We start from the raw sequence: 20,056 nt of genomic DNA, 5'->3' as shown, positions 1-20,056 counted from the left end.
AATTTGGAAAACAAGATAAGATAGTTAGTACATTAAAGGTTAAACAAATAATTGAAAATATCAGAAATAATTTAGTTTGAGATATGCTTTGCCTCTTCCCAACTTTAATTATTTAATGTGTGGTAGAGAGAGCAGGTGGTATAGGCTGGTGAGTCTCTAAGTGATTATACCATACATCCACTAAGACATTTTGGTTGGTGAAAACCTTGCTCACCACTAATGGCTTTTGTACTTCTCTCAGAGTACTAAAATGACTTTGTTTACAAAGGATGTAAAGTTGGTGTTCAAAATAATTTTTAAATCTACTTTCTAATTAAGTGCAAAAAAATTTTTTTAATAAATATAAATTTAAGAGGCCTATATACCATGGACAGCTAGTAGTTCATACTAGAGAAGGTGAAATCATTGTGCTCCTTGGAGGCAAGGATTCTGAAACTTCATCTGACATACTTTGGACATGTTGCAAGGTGGGACCAGTCCTCAGAGAGGGATATCATGCTTGGGAGGGTGGAGGGACAGTGCAGGAGAGGAAGACCCTCTATGAGGTGAATTGATTCAGTGACTGGGTAGTGAAGGTAGGTGTGTTGGAGACAGTAAGGTTGGCACAGGGTAGAGCAAATCATATGGGGCTGTAGTACATAGGGTCACTACAAGTCGCAAGCAACTCGACGGCACCAACAACAACATAAAATGATAGAACATGTGAAAGTAACTTTGGAAATTAACATATCTTACAATAAAAGTAATTTTCAACATTCCTGTCAGATGGTCGGAATCTTCTCTAGCAGTGTAATTTAGTAATTCAGTCCATTCTGTGATTTGAGATTCTATTCTCATATTTGAAGGTATTTCTCAAATTGCCTCTACAAATTAATTTCCTAAATGGGATGCTCTGGTTATAGCTATCCTTATATGACTTGTTTTCAAGATTAAAAAGTGGTATTAGTTCCTTTCCTTTGATCCCAAAACTTATTAATGTCTTTTAAAAAAGAGAAAACATTTCTGTTGTGTAAAGTTCATTTGTTTCATAACTGTCCTTAGTGGAAAAAAAGTGAACAGTCCTGTTCTATTGATTTTTGTTTTCTGAGACCTTAAATCCTCAATATTATATAATCTGTGAGTATAGACAAATTCTGAGTATTTTGGACAGGCTTTTAAAATTGTCATTTGGTGTCCTCAAGACAATATAAAAATGCATTCACATACACAGACATACAGTTTTCTTTCTCTTTAGACTTTCCATTTTCTTAGTTAAGATCTCTCTGGGTTTAGAAACTTTCTATGTGAACTTTTAAGAATTTTGCTTTAGATTGGTATTAAATGAACTACTGGGCTAACTCAATAACTTTGGAGGCTTGAGATTCATCCTAGAGTTCTAAACCTCCTGAATGGCTCAGTGTAACCAAAATGTATCTTATCTAAACAAGAGAAAGCAACAGAGTCACTACTAGAACTTTTCACTAATCCTTAATTTTGCTATACTTTGTCTAATTATCAGAATCAGTATTCCAGGGGCATGCATTTCTGTCAAATACTGTTGATTGTACAGTTTATATGTATGGTTGTTAATGAATCACTAAGAAAAAATATGATGCTTACAATTAAACTATGGCTCAACATAGATTATAAAACTCATCATTTACCAACTGTATCGTAGGTAAAATGTGGGTGAAATGTCATATGGGTTAAATGATTGAGGAGGGGGAAAAAAATTACATGTTTTGATGCAAACAGCATTCAAAATTTAGTCAACTATTTTAACTTATATTCTGGATTATTTTTAAATCCTTGAAGATTTTGAAGCCAAAGTAAAAGTATTATTCCTACAAGCCCAAGGGATTATTATGAACCGATGTACCTTTAAAACTTTATTTACTTGCACTTTTATTATAATTTTTAAGGGATCTCTACTCTGCATCAGGGGGAAAAAAGCTTAAGGTCTGTTTTGCATTATTTAAATATTCTGAGCCTCTGAAGCTTATTCAAACATTTTCATAATTAATTTACTTAGTAAGGATTAATAGATCATTTTGATAATCTATTAAAAGTTACAGTCTACATAAAATATTTTGCATACAATTTCTGGAGATTCAAGTACCTTGATAAAGGTTGATATGTTCCCACTATGACTGTAAGGGAATCCATGAACCCTTGGCTAAGGTGTCCTGTTACAGCATAATTATTATGTAGAAAAGAAAACATTTTCGTTAAAACTATTAGCTAGAGAAAATAATGGAATGAAATTGCATATAAAGTTTAATAGTGTTATTTATCATAATTTCAGAAACTTTTATTTGCTTCCATAATTACATGTGATCCTTAACTCAGGTTGTTTACTTGATGAAGATCTTGAAAACCAAACCTTGAGAAAGGATTATGAAAAAACATTTAAAAAATACCAGGGACTTGTGGTAAAACAGGAACAGCTTTTACGAGGTATGAATTCCTAAACAATCAAGAAAATATGACCAAAAACATTAATTTTGTTCTATTTTTATCATTCTAGTGAAATAACAAAATATTGAAAGTTCTTTAAGTTTTAATATTTGCCAAGTTCTCTTGTAACAATATTGTGTAACAATCACTTAAATTTAACTCTGTTATCATTTCGTCAAAGGCTTTAATAAATATGTGCTTACATTTATTTTCTCAAAGACTTTTAATGTAGTATGTGACCTTTTTAATAAGAGTTCTGTTTTCTTACAAGTGTAGAAACTCAGGGCAGCATTCTGGGTAATCATAAGGCTATTTCTTTTGTGTCATCTCTCAGGACTTATTAAACTGTCATTTGTTGAATGCCGTTTTGTTGAATTATTTGTTGAATGACAGCCTTAGTTTCATGTACCTTTGTTCTGTTTTTTGTTTGTTTTCTTACTTTTTGCATTTCTGGTGAGTGTTTTGTAACCTGGATCCTGTCCCCCTATCTTGGCTGCAAGTCTAGTACATATTTCTTTTTTTCCAAAATAATATAAACTGTTTCATTAGGGCCTCATGTGAAAAGTATAAATGTTTGTGAGCTTTGAAGTCTGATATGTGTGAATGGTAACTTAGTTCTACCACATAGTTACTTTTCTGAATCTAAGATTTTCTATTTATAAAATGTTTATAATACTTCCTGCCTCAAAATATTATTTTAAAATTAAATGAATTCTTATCTGTTATCTACTAGTATACAGCCTAGAATACAAGCATGTTTTGCATTAATTATGTTGTTGTTGTTATGCTCCTTTGCGTCAGAGCCGATTCACAGCAGACCCTCCAGTGGGTTTTTGGAGGCAGTAAATTGCACAGATGAGACTGCCCATTTTTGTCCTGTGGAACACTGGGATTCTAATTGCTCTGGTGGCTTAGTGATAAGGAGTTGCTCTGCCAACTCTGAGGCACACCATATTAATTATACATCAATGCAATAATACAAAGTTAAAACTGAAGATAAAAATATATTAAGTATGAATGGCTTTTTCATCACAAATATTTGCTAAATAAATTTAATACTCATTTATGTATGTATACTGGCATACAAATGTTTAGAAGCATACAGAAAATGAGATTATACACTAATGAGTAAAATTAAAATACTATTGTGTACCATCAAGTCAGAACCAGCAAATCATAGCTGACCCTCCCGTGGGTTTTCAGAGGTTATAAATCTCATGGGAGAGGACTGGCCCATTAATTAATTAATTAATTAATTAATTAATTAATTGATCTTTCTCCTTTGGAGCTGCTTGTGGATTGGAACCATTTGCCTTTCTGCTAGCAGCACATCTCCTTACTACTTGGCCAATATGCTGCTGACCAAGCTTCTAGGAAGCTTGTAGACTAAGCTAACTAGGAAGAAAGGCTTGCTAACATAATTTCAGAAATCAGCCCACGAAATCCTATGAATCACAAGAGTTTGCCGCTAATCTACATTTTGTCTTGTTGTGCATGGTGTCTCTATGAGTTGGGGGTTAACACAGTAGCATCCAACAACAATAAGTAATTGTTAACCCTTAAAAATTTTTTGAAGTCATTTACAATATACTGGTTTTGAAGTACATTTCTTGCCTTGTAAGTATAAGTTAACTTTCTAATTATTGATTCATTTAACTCAGTCTATTAACTCTGATCTATTTTTTCTCCTCCAGTTGCTCTTTATTTACTTCTGAATCTTGCTGAAGACACTCGTACAGAACTAAAGATGAGAAACAAAAACATAGTTCACATGCTGGTGAAGGCTCTGGATCGGGACAATTTTGAGCTGCTTATTTTAGTTGTGTCATTCTTGAAGAAACTCAGCATTTTCATGGAGAATAAAAATGACATGGTAATGTATCCTTTTTGAAAGACTGCATGCTGTACATGTTCAAGCTAAAATATTTTGCTAATGCACTAAACATAGTGTCCCCTTCTGAGTTCTGGTGGCATGGTTCAGAACGTATTCAACTGCTAATCAAAAGCTGGCAATTTAAAACCATTAGCTTCTCTGAGAAAGAATGATGACCAGTCTCCTCTCATAAAGATTTACAGATGCAGAAACCTGATGGAGGATCACTGTGAGCCAGGGCAGAATTGATGACAATGGGTTTTCCAAGTTTAGGGAGATGATTCTTAATAAAGACTTCATAATAGCAATAGGCTGGAATCCGGTTTGGGAAGATGAGTGGAGCAGCCAGATTCTACAAAAGTAATTAAAAAGGCATTTGGGCCCTCAGACCTGTGGCCCTCAGGCCTAATTTTAATTCTTTTTGGTCAAACATTCTTCTAAGTGGTATAGTACTGCTCTGTCAATTTGCTGTAAAACTACAACTTGACGGCACTTAACAACAACAATAGCAATAGCTTAATTAATGACTTCAATAGGGAGTATAGAATATGCCACTTAATATTCCAAATAATTAAAACTTTGTAGATAAAAATCTTTTCTTAATACTATATAAACTGGACTGTGTACCATGCATTATTAAATTAAGTTGTATAGAAAGAAATTAACATTTATGATTGTACTTCAGGATCATCTGTCCTTATCATTTTATTCTATAAATGTTTGTATTCTGTGGTTCTGATAGTAGTTTATAAAATTATGGTTTGTTTCAGTCATTTTTCTGTAACCTCTTGTTCCAGTCAGTAGCCATAACCTGTTGATTCTGTTTTTGAAATATCTTTTGGAAGTATATTTTCTTTCCATCCCCAGTGCCATTGTATTCACTCAGACGCTCTACATTTCTTGTTTGAATTATTGTAGTAAGGTCTTAGCTGTTCTTTGCCATCTTTTATTATGGTGACAAGATAGCTTTTAGAAATACAAGTTAAGCATGTAATATTTTTTCTTCCAGAAATATGTTTAATACAGACATATGTAAAGGAAAAAAAATATATAAATTTTTGCAGTCAGGATTTTTGCCATGGCACTAAGTCATTGTAAGCTCATTATACTCAATAGCTGATTTATTAAGCATAACTTTTTTATATATGCAAATAGCTCTGGAAGTGTAGTGTGTACTGTGAAACTGAAAGACTAGCAGTTCAGCTCTGCCAGCTGCTCCAGAATAGAGAGAGGGACAGTCTCTTCTCATAAAGATCAAGAGCCTTAGAAATCTGATAGCAGGTTGCTGTGAGTCAGAATCTCCTCAATGGCTGTGGTAGTGGGTTTGTTTTCATATATTTAAATTGACAGTTTTAGGTGATATATTTGCAAATGGATTTTTTATATTTTGGGTTATTTTCTTGGGATAGAGTCCTAGATTCATTGACAACTCCACTGAGGATTGCTTTTGGAATTATAACCTAATACAAGTCATGTTGTGGCCGTGTAATATCAGTAGATGTGACTTTTTCTTCAGTTAGTCAGAATGTACAATGTTTCTGCCTAATGTTTTGTCTCCTTTTAAAGTCAAATTGCTTAGAAAGTAGCTTATACTATATTTAATGCCGTGCCTTCTCTTTATAACCTGAAACTGATTGATTACAGTTTGCTAAATGTTTTGAAATATGTGAAATTTTGTTTTACCCACACGTAGTATCATCTGTCATTTTCGTCCTTAGAACATAATTACCGAGGTTCACTATGTTCCTGATTGTGCTTTGAGTTTACTTACAAGAATTAATCAGAAGCATATTTTCTGTTTTCATTGATCTTTTATCTAAGAAGGATATGATGACATGGTGATGTATTTATAGTTTTTGAGTAGTTAGGGTCTGGCTGAATAGTTAATTCCCCATAGTAAAGTATGAAATATAGTAAAGAACTATATTCTTCCATTTATATAGTTTTGATTACCTTTGCCTTTAGTAGGTTCTTGTGATTCAAATTGATTTGACATCACTATGTGTCTGCTGTGTATAGTTAGTAAATTTAGCTGTTGGGATTGGACTTTATCAGCCAGAAAGACATATATAGAAAGCTGTAATAAAAGAGTTCTTGTGTTTAACCATATAATCAACTCCATGTCACATATCTGACATTCCATTCAGTGCAAGGCAAAGAAATGTTAATAGCAAATTCTCCCAAGTTTTTTATGATTGAATTTTGCTATAACATCTAGTATGTACTGTTTCTTTTCTAAAATAAAAATATTACTTAAGTTTAATTAAGCTGATAAAGTCCATGGAAATTGTTTTTGTTTTGTTTTTTAAAGGTAGTAGATGCTCTATTTGTGAAATTGTATCATTTATGTAAATAAAGTGTTTTATGGTCTTTGCAATCACTTGTTATACATCAGAGAGTTGGACAATGACCAAGGAGGATAGAAGAAGAATTGATGCCTTTGAGCTGTGGTGCTGGAGAAGAGTATTGAGAGTACCGTGGACTGCTAGGAAAACAGATTCATCCTGGAAAGGGTTAATCCTTGGAGGCAAGGATTCTGAGGCTCTGTCTAACGTACTTTGGACATGTTGTAAGGAGGGACTGGTCCTTGGAGAGGGACATCATGCTTGGGAGGGTGGAGGGACAGCGCAGGAGAGGAAGGCCCTCTATGAGGTGGATTGATTCCGTGACTGGGATAATTGGGATGGGAGTGTCGGAGACAGTGCGATTGACACAGGACAGAGCGACTCGACAGCACATAACCACAACTGTAGATGTAAGCTAATACAGACCTTGCTTCAGTTTACTTAATATAATCTTTATATTAATACTTTTAATTTGTTACTTATATAAATGAACATAAAATAACAAATAGGAGCAAATCACACTAGAGTATGATTTTAAGAGAGGCAACATAAACAGTATGTTACTTGAGTTTCTTGTTTTCTTATTACTAAGTTTTGAGAGCTTTTTATATATTCTCACAAATCCTTTGTCAGTTACACGTTCTTCAGGTACTCTCTTCATGTTGGTGACTTGCCATTTCACTATCCTGTGAAGAGTAACGATGTTTCATTTTAATGAAGTCTGTGTGTATGTGATATATATATATATGATTATGATGGGTGTTGTTTTGTGTTTTTGGTTTTTTTTTTGATCTAGGAAGTATTTTCCTAACTCAGCCACAAAACTTGTCTCTTATATTTTCTTATAGAAATTTTAGATATTTTTAGTTGTTGCTAATTTAGTTTTGTTTTTGTTATTCTGTGATGTAGCCATTTTCATTAATTTTATATATGATGTAAGATATGGATTAACATTCATGTATTTATAAATGAATGTGTAATTGTGTAAGCACCATTTATTGGAAAATAACTATCTTTTCTCCATTGAATTGCCTTTGAACCTTGTTGAAAGTTGCTTTTATATTTTCTTTAAAATCAGTAGACCATGTATGTGGGATTCTTTTTATAGTCTCTGTATGATTCATTGACTCTATTCTTCTGTCCCTTCATTAATAGCTCTTTCTCTTGATTAACTTTATAGTAAGTATTTAAGCAGATAGTTTGAGACTTTCAACTTTGTTATTTTTCAAATTGCATTAACTATTCTAGATACTTGAAATATTGTATATTCAACTAGTTTATTTCTAGGAAGAAAACTTAATTGAGATGCATGGTATTATTGGCAGAAATGACTATAAATTAAATTTAAATCCATTCTAAATGTTAATCTATGAAAATGATATTGTTATTGTATCTCACTGACCCAGCTCATAGCAGCCCAGTCTGTAATAGAGTGAAGCCCTGCGTGATCCTGTGCCATCCTCACAATCTCTGCTGTGCTTAAGTACATTGTTGCAATCACTGTATCAGCCCTTCTTTGCGAGGATTTGCTTTCTTTTGCTGACCCACCATTTGACCTTTTCAGCCATAGTGTCCTTTTCCAAGGGCTGACCTCCCCTGACAACATACTCAAAGTTTATGAGATGAAGTCTCAATATCTTTGCTTATAAAGAACATTCTGATTGTACTTCTTCCAAGACAGATTTGTTTTCCTTTTACCGGTCTTCACCAATGCCACAATTTAAAAGCATGAATTTGTCAGTCTTCATTATTCGTTGTCTAACTTTCCCAGTGCTATGTGTAAGCTTAGGAATATATGTGTGTGCAACTCTCAAAATCATTGCCATTGATTTGGAACCAACTCTTAGCTGACCTCTGTTGATTTCCTAGGCAGCAAACTATTCAGGAAGAGATCACCCATTTCTCCCTTGGAAAAACTGGTAGATTCAAACTGCCAGAGGCACAGCTTTTGGGTTAGTGCAACTCTCTGTGGTTTATGCCAGCAGAACTCCCTTCACAGTGACAGAGCTCACCGTTTATTTAAATGTTTCTTGATTTCTTTCATTTTGTAGCTTTTGGTATATATGTTTTACAAATTTTTTTCTGTTTATTCCTGTTCCTGAGGAGCTCTTCTCCAGCTCAGGTTCCACAGTTGTTCTTCATCACAACCCAACATCACAACTCCTCTTCTGCCCTTTAGTCATTGTCCAACTTTCAGATGGCATAGCAAGAGATGCATAGCAACTAAGACTATGGCTGGATCATATGTATATAACAACAATTATAATGTATTTCGGAGTATTGTGAGTTTTGGTGGCATGTTTAAGGCATTCATCACCACTGAAGACTATTATGGCCATGTTGGCTTGGGCATTAAGTGCTCCAAGGAGGTATCTACTCTCATCCTTGGGGCCTTAGTCCTGGCCAAGCTCTCCATTGTCCTTATATGGCCTGGTTAGGTAAGGAATTGCACTGTCAACCCAAAGGCATGTGGTTCCAATCTGCCAGCTACTTACAGGAGAAAGATAGGCAATCTCCTCCTGTTTGTCTGCCTCTGGAAACCTGCTAGAGGGTCAGCTGTGGGTTTGTCCCAACTCTATGGTCTGCAAGTGTTTTACAGTGTTTTTAAAGTGCTATTATAAATATTCATGTCTTGTTGATTGATACTATACATAAATATCACTGACTTTTGTATACTTATGTTATATATATTGTGGCCTTTCAAAATAATTTTTTAGTTCTGGTGACTTTGCCCCAGATAGGAAAGTGCTCATAATGTGTGTCCCTATAGAATAGTCATAATTGATTGTCTTGATACCTCAGCTCTTTGTGCTTTCAAAAAATGACAATTTTGTAGATTATTTATATTTTTCTTGTGGTTAAAGTGGGAACCACGTTCCTTTCAGCCAGTTACATGATAAGAGAAATTCCTCTCTGCCTGAGTATGCTGATAGTAGCTCCTGTCCTTCATGTCCCATCTCCATGTGGAAACTAGAATGACGTTTTCTAAAGAGTTACTTTAGTGTCTTATCTGTCATCATAACTGATGGCTTAATCATTTGCTGATATTTTTATTCTTTCACTATAGACCACTCTTTCCCTAATTTTTTCAACTAACTACAAGTAGCTTCTGTTCATCTGAAAGATTTTCTCTTTTCCCAGAGTGTTTTCCTTGACAGTTTACCTAGAGATAGCAGTAGGTCCACTTCTTTATATGTGCTCATTGCACTCTCTTTCTTTTACAACAAATAATGATGTTGTTATTGATTGCTGTCGAGTTATGATTCGTAGCGACTCTATGAACAGAAGACCCAATGCCTTTCCATAATTGTCATTTCTTCAACTTCATAGAGTCCATAGGCGTGTGGTTTAGAAAGCGGATGCCACTCCTGCTTCCAAATCGGTTTTACATCTGGGAGCTCCACCAAACACTGTCCACATTGAGAGACCATTATGTTATTTGCTACCCCAGTGGTACAAGATTCAGCATCACAGCAAACCCAGATTACCTCAGTACAGCAAACTGATGAAGAGTGGTGTACAAAGTGAAAGAATGTTCTTCCAAAATATAACAACACTAGTGTCAATTAGTAGTGGTTAAGTATCATCAAGCCCATACTCATAGTATATACAGTATACAAGTATACAGTTACAATTAAACAACTTTGTAATACTTTGTTTCACTGTATTTACCGCCACTAGAACATAAACTTTACAAAACATTTCTTTCTTGTTCACAAATCTATATCCAGGATTTGAAGTGACATTTCTTGAATGAATAAATAAAGCTGGGAAGAAGGTTACCTATTTTATCTATGGAGCTGGTAATATTTTTTAAAATAATTGTAACAAATTTGAGTTTACTTCTGTAGCAGTTCTTCTAGAACATTAACAAATGAGTAATGAACTCCACCTGCTTCAAACCTTGAACAAGAGGAGAACCAAAGTTAGAGTGGATAGATTTGTACACTTTAATAAAGAACCCTCCCCCCCTTTTTTTTAACTGGAGTTGTAACGATGTAGTGTGGACAGAATGGTGGAGGTAAAATTAGACGATGACTTATCAACATAAACATTTTTAAGCTCACTACTTTTTAGAATTGGATAAAGAGGATTGGAGTTTAATTTTGTTGTTAGATACTGCCAAGTTGAGTACAACTTGTGTTTTTGTTGTTATGTGCTGTGGAGTCACCTGTGACCTGTAGCAACCCTAGGTGCAGCAGCTCTGAAGCCTGCCCTGTCCTGAGCCAGTCTCACTGACTCCAACACACCAACCCTTATTGCCCCACTTACTGTATCAGTCCATCTCATCTGGGGTCTTCATCTCCTGTGCTGTCCCTCCACACTTCGGAGCATTAGGTCCTTCTCCAAGAACCAGTCCCTCCTTACTGCATGCCAAAAATAAGAGAAGGAACTTCAAAATCCTAGACTCCAAGGGGAAACTTAGTTTCACCCTCTCCAAGACAGACCTGTTTGTTTCTTGACAGTCCATGGCGTATTCAAGACTCTTCTCCAGCACCACAACTTAAAGGCATCAGTTCTTCTTCTGCCTAATTCTTCTTTTGCCCTAGTTAGTCACTGTCCAGCTTTCTGATGCATAGCATGTAATGGCGAAGAGCAAGGCTCTAGACTGACATCATTGTTTCTCACTTCTCTGGAGAGGTACCTGACAGCAGATTTTCCCAGTGCAGTTCTGCAGTTCATAGTTTGATTTCCTGACTATTGGTTCCAAGAGTGTTGATTGTGGAGCCAACCAAGTTGTAACTGTTAAACTCAGTTTCTTCTCTATCATGGTGCTGCCGGTTGGCCCAGTGGTGAGCAATCTTTGTCTTCTTGATACTGAGCTTCAATCCATATTGAAGACTACAATCCTTGACCTTATGCAGCAAGTGCTTCAAGTCCTCCTCAGTTTCAGCAAGCAAGGTTATGTCTTAATAATCTTATAAAGAATGATAAAACACCCCCCTAGTGAAATACTAGTTAAGCTCTATAGGTTTGCTGTGAATTGTAATTGGCTCAATGATAACAGATTAGTAGGTTGGTAATGAAAAAGAAAATGTATCCTTACACGGAATTCCTTTTTCAATTCTTTTTTAAAAGTTGAGAGGCAGTTTTAGGAAAAAAATTACTTGTTCTACTCTTAAAAATGTAAATATAAAGCTTTATAGTACCAAATAAGTTCTCTCCTCTGTGATTTTTTTTTTAAATTATAAACTATCTCCCAAGGTGTCTTTTTTTCTTCTCCTAAAGCAGATGGTCAGCATACTTTTTATACATGGTCAAAATTCAATCCAAATGCCTTATAGAGTTGTATTGTCTCTGTTGTAACTATTCAACAGCACATAACTGTACAATGAAAGCCATTATAGTTATTATATAAGTGTGTGAGCATAGCTGTGTTACAGTTGAATTTTATTTATGGTGAGTGAATTTCATGTAATTTTCTCATGCATAAAACTCCATATCATTCCTAGCTCATTGGTAATAATAAAATAATTGATGCACGTGTTTAAGCCTTCTGACTGGAGTTTGTTGATCCCTATCCTAATGTTGCTTTGTATAAATTTGAAAGTTGTACAGTAAAGAAGTTTTAAGAAGAATTGAACCCTTGAATTTTGATGTTATGAATATTATTGAATATATACATTCCATGGATTACCGAAAGAACAAACAAATCTGTCTTAGAGGAATTGCCATCATCTTCTTTTCTGAGATTTATCATAAGATATACAGATATTAATTAAAGGTTATTTCCAGTTAATCTTAGCAAAAATTAAGATGATACTTTTTGTCACTTTGTTTTAGACCTACTTTTCCATAATGTCACCTATATTTATCTTATTGACTGTGTAAAAAAATGGGCATAAGACTGCTAACTAACCTTGGGAAAGATTGTGTGTAAAGTTTGCTGTTTGCCAGTGTCTACATATTCAGATTATAGGAACATTCCCACTGTTACTTAACCAAAAGGATGTCTTATGTACCAAATGACGCAGTGACTATAGCAGTGGGCTGGAACGTTGTAGAGATTGTGAGGATAGAGCATGATAGGGTATAATATTGATAGATATAGAATCACTCTGTTGATCATACAGTTTCTATGACTCATAGTTGACGTAACAGCACCTAAAGCAATCCCAAAGGCACATGGTTCAAATTCACCAGCTGCTCTGCAGGGGAAGGATGGGCAGTCTCTTCGCTTATGATTAACTGCTTCTGAAAACACACCCGCTGGAAGGTCAGCTATGGATCGGTTCCAGCTGGTTAGTACTCAGCAACAACAGCAACACTGCTAAGTGTTTCTTAAAGAATATCGTGTATAGTAAAAGCCTGACTTCCTTCTTAGAATGTGGAATTTTAGTGTGTAGTAAGCAGGGATTGTGTATATGACCGCTACCTAATATAATTCTGAGTGTTCAGTATTTCAGGACCTTCCCTCATAGTCAGAATTTCACATATCACCACTATTTGATGCTGAAGGAATTTATCAAACTACAAGGAGATGATTCTGGAAAAGTTGCTAACTTCTTTTTTTTGTTCTGTACTTCACTCCATGCACCTTTTCACGGTGTCTGTTTCACTTTAGGGATCTCTGGTGGCTCAGTGGTAAGGAACTGCACTGCCAACCTAAAGGCTTACAGTTCGTGTTTACCAGCTGCTCTGTAAAAGAAAGATGGGCTTTATATCTTGTTAATAAATCATAGCTCTGAGTATGTCTGTAGGCTGGTTCTTTGAGTCTTCCTAGTAAATTATCAGTTTCGATTGATCTTTGGGACCGCTAACATGTTATTGTGTTAAGGTGTCATTGATTGGGCTCTGACTTTTACTGACGACCTGTACAACAGAACAAAACTGAGCTCAATCCCGCCATGTGCTCAGTCTCTACTGTACTCAAGCATGTTATTGCAGTTGCTGCACCATTTCTTAAAGATATTTTTTTCTTTCCCTGAAGATCATCAAATTTTCCAAGTATGCTGTTTTTTGTTAGAGCTTGGCACTTCCTAATAACATGCACATAGTCTTACCACTGTTGCCCCAAAATGCACTCTGGCTGTACTTCTCCCATTATAGATTTGTTTCGGTTTTTTTAAAATCCATAGTATATTTAGTATCCTTCAAAAAACCAGAATCCAAAGGCATCAATTCTTCATTAATTGTCCAACTTTCACTTCAGGTGAAGCAATTGAAAATATGTCTTGGGTCAGGCTCACCTTTGTCTTTAAACTGATATCTTTGTTGTTTAGAACTTTCCAAAGGTCCTGAGGAGCAGATTTGCCTAGTGCAAGACATTGTTTAGTATCTTAACTAGTTCTTTCATAGATGTTGATTGTGTATGCAGTAAAATGCTATTCTTAACAAAGTCACTCTCTTCTCCACTTATCATGGTACTGTTGCTTATTGGTCCAGTTGTAAGGATTTTTGTTTATGTCGAGCCATAATGAAGGCTATATATAGTTTTTTATCTTTTTGATGAAATGCTTTAAACACTATTCACTTTCAGGTATAACGCTGTATCATCTGTATATTTCAGGCTGTTGATGAGTTTTCCTCCAATCCTGATGCCACATTCTTCTTTTTACAGCTTTTCAGATTATCTACTCAATTCACATACAGATTGATTAGGAATGCAAAAGGACACAACTTGACATAAATCCTTCCTGATTTCAGAGAACAGTAACAAGAAGACAAAGTATTGAATGAAATGTACAAAGAACTAAAGTTAGAAAACCAAAAAGATAGAACACAATTGGCATTTCCGAGCTAAAAGAACTGAAGCGGGGAAATCAGCTTCGATTTGCAATACTGCAAGATTCAATGAGTAGAATAGTAAATGGTTTGAGAAGTATCAAATAAAATGGAAGGAATACACAGAGATTCTACCAGAAAGAATTGATCAATGCTGAACTATTATAGGAAGTAGTATATGACCACTAACCGTGATGCTGAAGGAAGAAGCCCAGCCTACACTGAAGACATTGGCATATAATGACTCCAAGAATTGACAGAATATCAATTTGGGTGTTTCAGCAGATAGATGCAGGCCTAGACATACTCACATATCTATGCCAAAAAATTTAGAAGACCTGGCCATCTAACTAGAAGAGATCCTTATTTGTGTATCACATCTCTGCTGTCCAATGTAGTCTATTCCTAACTACCTTCCTTTGATTTCTACCTCTTCCAGCCTTTCTTATGCAATAGCGTTTATTCAGTTTGTAAATTTATTTACTTGTTTTCATGATTTTTAATGTATCATTTGGTGTTAAGCTGACCACATCAACTGGGACTTAGAATCATTTAAGCTATGCTGTTGTCTATAGTATAGTTGTCATTTAATAGCAGAGAAATTAAAAGTATTTTTAATTTATCCAGAATCTCTATACAGCTACTGCTCCCAGTACGCCTCTTTACTATGACAATACAGAAACACTTTCCCTAAGCCAGCTATTTTATGATTAAGTGCCTCCTTTTCCTCTTCTTGGAATGTCATTGCTTTTGTTCCAAGCTGGCAGATTGATACTGATCTGTTTAAGACTTTTTTCTTCTTAAATTTTTACTGTTTCTAGGTAGGTTAATAGTTCCCTAATACTGCTTCCAGAGCACTGTACACAATTCTTTTTTTTTATCACAGTGTACTTGTTATATTGGTCTGCTCCCTTTTTTAGACCGTGAAATTCTTGAAGACCAAGACCAGATCTTGTTTGATTTAGTACAAGAGTCTGGCAATCAGTAGATGATGTTCTGTGGCACAGAAAGCTTTCGAAGAGTAGATATATCTTCTGGTTGACAATGTTAGTCAAGAAGGAAGATGTGAGACTATTTGTTTTCTCAAAAGTTTCATAGAATTTTATAGCTTAACCTAAGAATATCTAGATTAGAACACAATTCTTTATAAAATTGATATTTTGGCAAAAAACAATTATTATTTGTAATCTTTTTGTCTTCTTCTACTATGGAGCCTCATTATATTATTCTTTTACATAGGTGGAAATGGATATTGTTGAAAAACTGGTAAAAATGATACCTTGTGAGCATGAAGATCTTCTGAATATCACCCTCCGGCTTTTACTGAATCTTTCCTTTGACACAGGACTAAGAAATAAGATGGTACAAGTTGGACTGCTGCCCAAACTCACTGCGCTTTTAGGTATGGTTTTTAAATGATGATGATGATGTTGCTTAGACTTTTCACCCCTAGTAGGAAATGGAGATGTGTGTGCTTTCATTATGACTGTCAGAACTGAATAATAAAAATTAACAGAATAAGTGAATGAAAAATTATCTGTACTGCAATTTTTATGATAGTATGAAATGAAGTGAAATAGATACTTAGAACTCTTTGGTTTCATTTACCTGTGTTGATCCAAAGTGACAGTTCACAGATACTCCTCAGAAAACAAGACAAAAAAAATTCCTTTTTTTCATTGTATTTTTTGAAAAGCAAATGTCATTTGTATGATAATATTCTACCACACTTGCAAAAACCGTTTATAAGTACATAAATTTTTGGACCCTTTTAAAAGAAATCAGAGTTAACTTTAAAAAAGAAATTATTGGATGGAATGAGTTACAGGAGAGTAACAGGATCTCTGTCACTAGAAGGGTGCTTTGGTAACATAGTCTGTAGAGAGCTGAGCTGCTAAGCCAGCAGCTGTACCTACTGGCCAATTGGATCCACCAGTGATTCTGCAGGTTAAAGATGGGAGCCTCCTGTGTAATTTACAGTCTTGAAAACACAATGGCAGATCAGTTATGCACTGATTTTTTTTTACTCAACAGCAGTGAAATGGGTTCCCTTTAGAATTAATTCAAGATTTAACTCTTCTGTGTACCTATGTTGACCATCTTAGCGGGTCCCCTGGTGTCACCATGCTAATCCAAAGGTTGGCAGTTTGAATCCCGCAGCAGCTCAAAGTGAGAAAGATGCACAATGTTCTGTGAAGTGTTATCGCCTTAGAAAACCAGTTGATTGTTGAAAAGTGTCAGAATCAAATTGATGGTTGGGAGATTTTAGAGGATGTGTACGTTTATACATTCTTGCCACTCCCCAATATTTACTTTATGCTATGGCCATCTCAAATCCCTAAGTTGTGTAAATGGTTAGTTAGTGCCTTCTACTGCTAACCACAGGGTTAGGAGATTGAATATGTCAGAGATGCCTAGGAAGAAAGACTTGGTGATCTTCTGAAAAATCAATCATTGACAATCCCTTGTATAACCGCTCTGCCACACATGGTGTTATGATAAGTTGAAGTTGATTCTCTGGCATCTGCATTTCTTTGGATGACCATACCAAAATCTTTGCCACCCTTCAAACAGTGTCTCTTATCCCCAAGCCCTAAGCGCCTTTGCCTGCTTTTACCTCTATCTAGAACATAGTTTCCTTTCTTAACTAGAAAACAAAATTTTATTCATCTTTTTTTAATTTTATGCCAGTTTGCTTACAAGGCCCGTATACACTGTGTTTTACACTATTCTTTATTCACATTGTGTTTCATACAATTGTTCCATATATTGTGTTTTATAAAATAAATCACCATTTGACTGTGCCCATTATTACCCAGTCTTTTCAGGTCCCCACCAAATCATTCATTTCCTTCATCACCTCCACCCACCCACGAAATTGTACAACACTGTGGTTTCTCCCTACCCATCCTCACCCCTCTTCTCTCACCTCTTCTCCCTTTGGTCCCCGTACATGTTTTACTAGTTATCCTTCTATTTTTACAATAATGATTTTTATGCAGTATTTGTCCTTATGAGACTGAGTTAGTTCACTCAGCATAATGCTCATCTTTGAAAACTTTTGTTTCTTTGCTTCATTCCTGCAGTTTCATTCTTCTGGCATTTTTTTGTTTGTTCTTGTTTCAGTTTTTTCCATGTAGTCAATATTTTAGGTCACCAATTGCAGTTTGTTCTTAAGCTGTGAAATGATTTAAAATTAAGTTTATTCTTAGCAGTTCCTTATATGTTAAACTATTAATTATCTCATTGGCATCATCATTTTTGTCTTTATCAATTGGTTTACATTTCTTGATTTTTTCCCATGTGCTTGATATACATTATCTTATGGCATCCCCATCTGAGAGAACTGATCTACATTACTGAGGATTAAACAAATGATAAGATAGTAAAGCTCAAACTGAGATGTCTGCTGCCAGAGTTTGATTTATTAGCTTCTACATGTTTAAGTAGATGAAACAGATATGTAAGTGAAAAACCCAGGCCTCCAAACTTCCTCAAAATAAATAATGAACACTGCATTGGAACAGATGAAGGAAAGAACTGTTTAAAAGGAATATATGATTAGGCATTAATTGTATAACAACAGTCCAGAATAAGAGGTACATAGCAAAGTGAACTGGGGGATGAGTGAGGGAGGATGGGAGGAAATTGCAACTATGAATGAATGTGTGTGTGTGTGTATGTGTGTGTGTGTGTGTGTGTGTGTGTGTGCGCGCGCGCGTGCTCACTTATTTATTTAAAGTGAATTGGAGGGAAGAGAGGAAAATGCATAATGATGAATGAATGAAAATCCATCTTCTCTGTAAACTTTTGTTAAAATCACAGTTTTAGAAAAATGGAGATAAGAAAATAAAAGACAACTTCAAAATACTAAAAAAAATGTACATTACTCTTTTTGTAAGAATAGAAAAAGTCCATTGTTAGTACAAGAACATTTAATCTATTGGTCATTTCACAAATATTGGCTGTTGTTAGGTGCCATTGAGTTGGCTAGGACTCATAGCAACCCTGTGAACAATGCATCTGTCCATCTGTCCCTGCCCTATCCTGTGTCATCCTCACCATCTCTGATATACTTGAGCTCATAGGGCTTTTATTAAACAGGAGCCCTGATGACACTCTAGGGTAAGCATTGAGCTGCTTACCAAAAGGTTAGTGTTTTGAACTAACTTTGTGGGAGAAGTATGAAGCATCTGCTCCCATAAAGATTTATAGCCTCACAAAGTTTATGAAGCAGTTCTACAGTCTTACAAATTCTACTCGATCTTCCAGGGTCACTAGGATTAGGAACTGACTTGACTTGAATTTCAGTTTGGGAATTTATGAAACATTTTAATAGGTAAAGTACTCAGAAGCACTTTCAGAACTTGCTTTGGGTGGATCAAAGCACTGAAAAGAATTTGGAAGGAATGGCAAACTTTAAAATTGATGAGCCTTGGATTTCATTCAATTTAGTATATCTTTTGAAATTATGTGTCAAACATAAGGTCAGATTCTCGATGTATGAAGTTTAATATTATGGACCTTTTCCTGAAAGAATTCATAGTCTAATCCGTTGTTTAAAGTCCAGTCATTAAACTTTAAAAAATATTTACCTAGTAAGATGCACTGAAAAATTATTTACTTTTTTCAACAACTTGCATTATAACTAATTTCTGTTAACAAATAGTGAATTTTTTGATCTAAAACTTCATGTTCAATACTTAAATTAATATTTGCTTTTGATTCTTTAACTCAGTCTCTGAAGTCAAATAGTCTTACAGTTGTACCTTTGTTTACTTTTAATGATGTTGGACAGGTTGTTGAAATTCTCTGTGACTTGGTTTTCCTTTTCTCTGAAGTGAGGATCATTATTATAATAAATTTAGAGTTCCTTTGAGCATTAAGTGGGGTATTACTTTAAAATACATAGAATAATACCTGGAACATGCTATTTTCTCAATAAATGTTAGTTTTTTATTATCATTATTATTCTCAGTGTTCCTCATTGTTCTCTGAATATAAATGTTTTTCTCACAGATATTAAATCTTTGTTCTGAAAGTAGGTACTTTTTTTTGCTTCCATGCAGTTTGTGTGTTCAGTTCAATTCAATTGAATAAAACATTCACCTACTAAATACCAAGATAGCGTATTATAGGGAAGTATTTTCAGTATGTAGCTTTATTGGAATTCAAAAAAGAACATTCTCACATCAGCAGGGATATAATTAGAAAGTTCTTTATAGTGAAAGTAACATTTGAGATCCTTAACAAAAAAAGAAATAAAGAGTCTGTATGAAGTACCAGAATTACTTACAGCAGGGATGAAGTTTGGCTAGAATGAAGACAAAATAAGTTTTGTTTTATGTGCTATTGTTGTTGTTGTATACCATTGAGTCTGGACCCATAGCTAACCCTGATTCAAAAGCAGTTTTCAGAGGCAATTAACCTCAATCGCGTGGGAGGAGAGTGCCCATTCTTCTTCCATGGAGCCTGGATTTGAACCACATGCCTTCAAGATTGCAAGGCTACTTCTGGCTACTAGGCCACCAGAGAAGGTTAATATTTTGCTCAGGATGTTCATACTTTTTAATTGAGTGAGCCATATATTAGAGCTTTGCTATAGAGAAATTAATCAAATTTTATTAATAAATTGAATTAATAAAAATAAAATTAGTAAGAATGATAGTGTTATATT

The 20,056-nt window shown here is 34.9% G+C and overlaps 1 protein-coding gene across 1 annotated transcript in view; it reads left to right on the top strand.

Moving 5' to 3' along the window:
- The window catches only part of KIFAP3 (kinesin-associated protein 3), a 213,303-nt gene that overhangs the window by 11,987 nt on the left and 181,260 nt on the right, over nucleotides 1-20,056 (top strand). Inside the window, exons 7-9 of the mRNA XM_006887460.1 lie at nucleotides 2,338-2,436; nucleotides 4,131-4,309; nucleotides 15,619-15,781. Coding sequence (XP_006887522.1) covers nucleotides 2,338-2,436; nucleotides 4,131-4,309; nucleotides 15,619-15,781 — 441 coding nt within the window. The remainder of the gene's footprint in view (nucleotides 1-2,337; nucleotides 2,437-4,130; nucleotides 4,310-15,618; nucleotides 15,782-20,056) is intronic.

Source organism: Elephantulus edwardii, unplaced genomic scaffold (genome assembly GCF_000299155.1).
Source record: "Elephantulus edwardii isolate Elephantulus edwardi_28Jun2011 unplaced genomic scaffold, EleEdw1.0 scaffold00057, whole genome shotgun sequence".
Classification (NCBI taxonomy): Eukaryota; Metazoa; Chordata; class Mammalia; order Macroscelidea; family Macroscelididae; genus Elephantulus; species Elephantulus edwardii.
The sequence above is the reverse complement of the archived record's forward strand: the minus strand, read 5'-3'. Positions and strand labels throughout refer to the sequence as shown.